General features: G+C 43.3%; 1 protein-coding gene across 1 annotated transcript; it reads left to right on the top strand.

Moving 5' to 3' along the window:
* Positions 1-523: 523 nt before the first annotated feature.
* LOC144645267 (uncharacterized) lies at positions 524-2,293 on the top strand. Its single transcript, XM_078504777.1, has one exon. It carries the CDS (start codon positions 824-826, stop codon positions 2,291-2,293), a length of 1,470 nt encoding a protein of 489 aa, XP_078360903.1. The 5' UTR covers positions 524-823.
* Positions 2,294-7,129: the final 4,836 nt, after the last annotated feature.

Genomic DNA, 7,129 nt, shown 5'->3' with positions numbered 1-7,129 from the left:
AAAATTCTCGGCATTTGTTGGGAGGCTTGGATAAAGTTGTGTTTCTTCGCGATCACCATAAGCAGGGGCACTCGGGAGAACATTAGAAGATGACATGGTCGTATACAATAAAAAAATATTAATTTAATTCTAATTCAAAATGCAGCGGAGCTCCAACAAAGTCAAACTTACTGCCAGTTTTGTCTTTGACGGTCAATGTGACACTGTTCACACTCTGAACAGCGTTGGTTCGACGTGAATTATTGATAAAATTTTGAGGGTAATGAACCAAATCATAAGGTTTCCCGGTTATTGGTACACAAGCGAGAATGTCACTTGGCTTTCCCTTATACAAGTTATTTTCTTTGGAAAGTAAATCGCAGTGAATGTAATAAAAGTCTGGCTTAGTAAAATCTTCAATTCTTGCGTTAGCAGCATCAACAATTGTGTTCTTAAAAAGTTAGAAAGATTTTTATCAAAAGAAAAGCTTTCAATATTTTTTGTTTTTGTTATTGAAAAGCCTCTTTTCAAATCATCCCTTTTTACTGTTAGCTTTTGTTGATCTTTGAACTTATTAGTCAGGTAAGTTGTAATTTCATCAAAATTGTAGTTGCCTGGAAAAAAATCAGCAACATTGTTGCTCACATTGTTTTGTTTAATGCTTATGGAGCCAATTCCTTCCAGATTATGCCAGCTGTTTTGTAACGAGCATGACAGCAGGCTGATAAACCTTGGTTTTTCAATTGGCTGGTCAAAGTAAACAGCTTCCCCGTTGGAACTCGCGTCGATTGTGAGCACAACCATCTTTATAATTATCTTTTGAAAAATAAATCTTTAATATAAAATGGCTCCGCCTATTCCGAGAGCTGATGACATTTCTCAATCAACTTTTCTTGATTCCAAAGAAAGAGATTTTATGAAGTGGATGAAAACCACAGAAGCAACTACAATTTCTGAAGCGGCAAAAGACAATGCGTGGAAACCTTTTCTTGCAAAATATCCAAACGCTGACCGAACAAAATTTGTTGCACAGGTTGAGTTCGCGTACAACCACACAGCAACGGCAGACATTTATTTCAAGGCAGGGCAAGGCCATTTGATAAATGTTTTTGGCTCTGACAGCAAATATTGGAGCCCAGAGATGAAAAAAGCACTGGGGGTGAATCAAATTTCAGGCGGTTTTCCACAACAGCTGTCACCAAGCGGCGCAAAAGGCTCATCTTTGTCAATTCCCGCGGTTGGATTTCACGAAGCCGCACCGAGTTTGAAAAAAATATTTAACAGCAAAATCAACATCTACGTAACACCAGATCAATATTTCACAACGAAATTAAGAGAGATTTTTCAAAAAACAAAACTGAAGCATACATCAGGAAAAGAGTCAAAAAAGTGGCTTGCGGGACCTAACATGGCCTATTGGCCCCAGCAACTTAACTTTGCGGTATGGTGCGCGACAACAGGCAGCGGTATAAGTCGAGATATTTTCGATGAAGAGCACTCAGCTCTTAGCTTGCCACCGATTGTGCGTAATTTTTATCTTTTTCACGTTTATTTCACGATAAGGCGAATATTGTTTCAGATGGGGGGACTTCAGAGCGTAAGCGCCTTGCCAGGCGACCCAACTTTTAGCCAGTTCGACAACAAGTACGACGTGGCTTCGTACAAAAGAATATGTGCTGAGTTCGGTGTCGACCCGTCAAGCGATTTTCGTTTTACAACAGGTGCAAACCACGGACTTGGTGCTATTTATATCTGGATTTCAAGCAATGGTATACAAAAAACTGGAGCAAAATACCCCGATTACGATAAATTTTCGGATGAAGGTGGAACTGCAAGCGACGGTAACCTTATTTATTACATTCAGCCAGATGATTCTGCAGCATCACAGGCTGACTGGTTTTGTGAAAATGCAACGCAAGGGCTTACTCAGGCGGGTTTGTCAAGAATAAACCAGTCAATTGAGGCTTTTGTCTACTGTATTCTGGGTTCGCAGGTCAACGTTCGAAGTAGCATACTTGGAACAGGCGGCCGTGCAAAGGAAGCGCAAAGTGAGTTCCTCGTGTTGGTTGAAGACGCTATAAGGCAACCTGATCTGGCAAAGTCGGTCCAAAGATACCAACTCGCCATCGACCAGGCTAAGGTTCGGCTTAACCTTGCAGTCTGCCCAGGTGCCTGGCTGATGCCCGCTCGTATGGTGATAAACACAGAAAGCGTTGTTGGTTACAATAACCAGCTTAAGCAGGCTGTTGTTGGGATGAAATTAGGAGTGAATGATGAGGTTAATAAAGCTACAAAAAAGCAGCTCTTAAACTGATGGCCGGAGGAAAATCAAAAATCAACCCACCAAACAGCCACCCTTCAAATCCTATACACAAGAGCGCCACAGCAAAAAAAAATCAGGCACCCGCCGCAAGCGCTGCTGAAACACCAGCTAGCAACGCGCAAAGCGCTAAAGCTACGAAGGCCGTAGCCAATGATTCACACGAAATAAACAAAGCAACTGTCGCTGTTGGCGCGGTTGGAGCAGCAGCTTTGCTCTACACCCTTATGCGTTAACGTCTCTTTTTGATGTATTTTTCAACAAGAAAAGCAACCACACCAAGGATAAGCAGCCAGGTGTGCTCTGCAAGAAATCCAATTACTTGACCAGCGGTTTTGAAAAGAAATTTCGCAATCGAGCCAATGAGACCAGGCAGAGCTGATGCTACCTTTGAGCCAATATCACTTAGGCCTTTTCCCAACGCTTTGCCGGTTGCCTTCAACGCGTTTGTAATGGTTTCAATAACAGAACCAATCGTGACACCAGCAGCTAGAAGTATTGCTGTTAATGTCACGCCATGTTTTTTGAAGATCTCTTTGATCCTCTCACGAAGTGGAAGCGCTCTTTCTCTTTCGGCAATCTGCGTTTGCAAGCGTCCAAGTTCCTCGGTTCTTTCCGCAACTCTTTCTTCCGCGGCTTGTTTGTCAGTGGGGGAGGCATTCTCATCCTCTATAACAGCCTGATCTTTCTCGTTTTGGCGCTTCAGCTCGGCTTCTTTCTCTTTTAGATCCTCCAAAGCTCTTGTGTCGTTGAGCCTTTCTTGCAAAGTGTTTCTTTCGCTCTCTTTGGCAGCGAGGCTTGCCCTTAGTTGGCCGACTCGTGTTTGTTCTTTTGCCTTCTGCTTTGCTTGTTTTTCAAGAGCAGCAAGTTTTTTTTTTGAGTTTTCAAAATCCTTTTCAAGATTTTTTTTCAGTTGCTTAAGTCTGCGCAATTCTGATTCATTTTCAACATTTGACCCAAGTTGATCCATCTTGGCATTTGTTCGCTCGATTCTTATTCTGAGATCTTCTACTTCTTGGGTGGCTTTTTCTTTCTGCATGACAATTGTTTCTGCCTGTTGTAGTTGACTTTCAGCTTCTCTTAATCTTTGTCTGCTTTCTCTTATTTCTTCATTGTCTCTCTCAATAAGTTCTTGTGCCATTGGTCCAAGTTCTTTCCTGATTTCTTTTGTAAGACTTGGATTTAGCTGTTGGTTACCACCTGTACCCCTTTTGGTGGTGAAAAGGTCATATAATTTTTTACCAGCTCCGGCCATTTTTACTTGTAATCTGCCCTTTAGACTGTAAGAGGCTTCAAGATTTGTTGATGAGCTTTCTGGAAACACCCCTTTTAGAGCATTCCATGCCTTTTCGCTCATTGATTGCGCACTGCCAAGCAAAGGTGTTTCATCATATGATGTGTCTGGCAGCCCGCTCTGTTCGTGCTGCATCGTTTGCATTTCATGTTGTTCACCCCCATGGTAGGGTGTGGATGCCTCCCCGGGCTGAAATGGTCGGGTTGTGTCGACCTCTTGTTCCTCTTTATCATCGTTATCACTGTTGTGGTCAAGATCTTGGTCCAAATCAGGGTTCTCGTATCCAAACTCACCACCACCTTCCGCCATCACGTAATTTATATATATTTTCAAATTAAACTTTTCAATTTAACAATAAAACCAATCGAGAGATGGCTGCTGTTCAAGAAAACCTTCGACCGGGACGCACAGAGAAAATACTCGGCGCACTGAAAGCCGAGCGCGCGGTAAAACGAATCACTTTTGACCGCACAGAAGCCAATCCAGAGGAAACGTTGTATGTTTCAGTGCCCAAGCTGAACGAAAACGAGGTCATTGTGCCTGGCTCGCTGGCGCTGCGCTTCAACATCGACTTGAGCGAAGGCCATGCCAACAACTTTCTGGTTGACAACGTCAGCCGAGCTCTGGTCGACAAGTTTGTTGTAAAGTACGAAGGCACCGTCGTGCAGGACACGGTTGGCTATGACATCTACAAAATATTTGAGGACTTTTTCCTTTCGCAGGAGGAGCGCGACGACAGGGTGCCAGAGGGCATTCAGAGCGAGGACCTCAACAAAATTCGCTCAAAAGCTGGCGATAAGAAAACTTCAGGTGTGGACGCAGAAAAAAAGCTGAATGAGATATATGGAAATAAATACCGCATCCGACTGGATCACCAGATTTTAACTGACCATGGGGCATTTTATCCTCAGGCACTATACAACGATCTTGTGTTCGAACTGAAGCTCGCGGCAGCCGAACATGTGGTCAGAGGCTCAGATACAACAAAACTAAAATACAAGTTGACAAACATCCAGCTGGAGTACGAGATGATAAGAAGCAAGGAAATTGCAGATGAAGCGTTCAGCGCTTATTCGGGCGGCAAAGAGTTCGCTTACGACCACATCCAGCGTGATAAAGTGACGACTTTTGCAAAAGGCTCCGACACACGTCTGAATCTAAGGGTCAACCCGCAGAGGAGGTCCATGAAAGGTATCTTGCTCCTATTTATTGAGCAATATAACAAAGGTGCAAGGAGCTCGGAAAAGTACATTAACCCGGACCTTACAAAAGTAAGCATCACTGTCAACGGCTCGCCAAACATGCTGTACAACAACGGCATCGAAGGAATGGACATTTGGGGAGAAGTTAAAAGATTCTACATGAAAGAAAAAAATAAAACGCAGCACATGACTCTGCAAAAGTTTTACACAGAAGACAAGTTTGGCCTTCTTATTGATCTGCGTTCCATGGCTGACCACTCGATGCACGGAAGCGGCACGCGCCTTGTGAACACAAAGGACGGTGTCCAGCTTGAGCTAGAGAGGAAAGCAAGCGGCTCAGGTAATTTGAACTGCCACATTTACGTAATCAGCGACGCCCAAATGAATATAATTGGCAGGCAGTTAGATTCTGTGCTTTTATAATATAAACGAACGAAGATGGATCCTGCCAATATACCCTTCAACGCCCTCATTGTGGGACCAACGAACTCAGGAAAAACAAGATACGTGGTCAATCAGCTTTGTGGCCCTTTCCGAGGCAAGTTTGACTACATCGTGCTCATCTGCCCGACTTTCGAGCACAACAAGACTTATTATCGCTTTGCTGAGGAAGATATTCGATTTTTTGTTTTCATTTGCGAGCAGCACGAGGTGGAATCTTGGTTAAGGCTTTCAAGATTTCTTTTTGAGGGAACGAACACGCTTATCATCCTCGACGACTGTGCTGCATCGAAAGATGTAAAGGGAAGAACGGGTGAATTGGTGAATCTTGCTTTCTCTGCTCGCCACGCAGGCTTGAGCATATGGGTGTTAACTCAAAAAATGACAAGCATAACAGCCTCATTCCGCGAAAATGTGGCGGCAATCGTTTTCTTTTACACCCCCTCTGCCAAGACCACGAAGGCAATCTTTGAGGATTACGCTGGCGAACTTGCCAATGAGGATTACAAAGAAATCATTTTAAAGCTAAAAAAAAATAAGTTTTCGCATCTTGTCATTTCTCATCGCCACCCTTACGGAACAATTTTTTTTTATTGAACATATTTTTTAGAGTAATAAATGGCTGACCCGTTCGCAACAACTTCACCCGATGCCGCATGTGAACAAGAATTAGCATTAGCTTCCGTAATGGAACTGCTTGGATCTGAACCAGAAAGTACAGAAAGCGCAATGGCATCCATTCAAGGCCCTGACATTCCTGCTTTGCGTGAACAGCTTGCAATCCTTGTTTCAACAGGAAAAGCCAAAGAAGCAATCGGTGTGCAACTGACACACGAGCAGGTGAAGCGCTTGACAGATAAAGAAGTCGAAAAGTACTTAAAGAGATATGAGGCATACGTTGGATCCAAAACAACCGACAGCTTGATTAACAGCTTTATTTTTCTTGCAACCAAAGTCGTTGGTATGGCCGTAAATATCAAGGACGTCAATGATTATCAAAAGGAACTCAAAAACGACTACATTATCAGTAAAGAGCTGTCCACTTTGGCAGGCGGTCTGGCTTTGAAATGCGGCGGCTTTCTTGCCGTTGCAAATGCTGCGCTCATCACAACAAAGCACGTTGATTTAAACGAAGCTACAAAGTCGCACACTTCGCTGTGCGAAACCAAAGGTGCTTCCAAAGATGCGGACACAAACACTACTGAAGATTTTTCTGAGCAATGCTATGAAAATGCTAAGTAATTACTGAACAATGCTTAGCAATTGCTTAGCAAAAAATCTTGCTGAGCAATTTTCTATTTAAATATTATTATTTTTTTATTATAAATGGCCGAGCTCGAACAAACTCCGATCGCTCAAGAAGAACAGAAACAAGTTACTTCAACAACTCCAGCAACAAAGCCTGCCAAAAATCCAAAGCGAGTGGTTGCTGGCAAGCTTGCAGCTGAAAAAACAAAACAGGCTCGTGAAGCACAGAAAAAAGCTGCTGTCGAGGCTGCTGCAATAATTGCAAAAGAAAAGGAAAAGAAATCTGCATCTGCTAAGCGAAGTGTAACTTCGAGCCCTTTGGGCACGCCCGTGGAACCAGCTCCGACCGAGCCTCAGCCGCAATCAAGCGGTCTCACCACAAATCAATGGATATCTTTGCTTGGTATCGGCGTTGCAATCGTTACAACTTATGTGAAACGCGAAGACATAAAAGCCTTTATAAACGAAAAAAGAAGTCCAACATTTAAAGCTCCGCCAACTCTTATAACTGATGACACACCAGTTACAGCAGAAAGTATTGGAAGGGTTGCAACGCGTTCTTCAGACACGCGCCAAACGGGCTCTAGAATTCCGCAACCAACAAGCCAAAATGGCTCAAAAAGAGGAATCCGTAGTAGGGATTAA

The sequence above is a fragment of the Oculina patagonica genome, chromosome 1 (genome assembly GCF_052425735.1).
Source record: "Oculina patagonica isolate OP01 chromosome 1, crgOcupat, whole genome shotgun sequence".
Lineage (NCBI taxonomy): Eukaryota > Metazoa > Cnidaria > Anthozoa > Scleractinia > Oculinidae > Oculina > Oculina patagonica.
Note: the sequence above shows the minus strand (reverse complement) of the source record. Positions and strands in the feature narration are given on the sequence as shown.

What these genes read in the sequence shown, in the direction of transcription:
- LOC144645267 (XM_078504777.1), top strand. Translation starts at nt 824, where the DNA reads ATGGCTCCGCCTATTCCGAGAGCTGATGACATTTCTCAATCAACTTTT.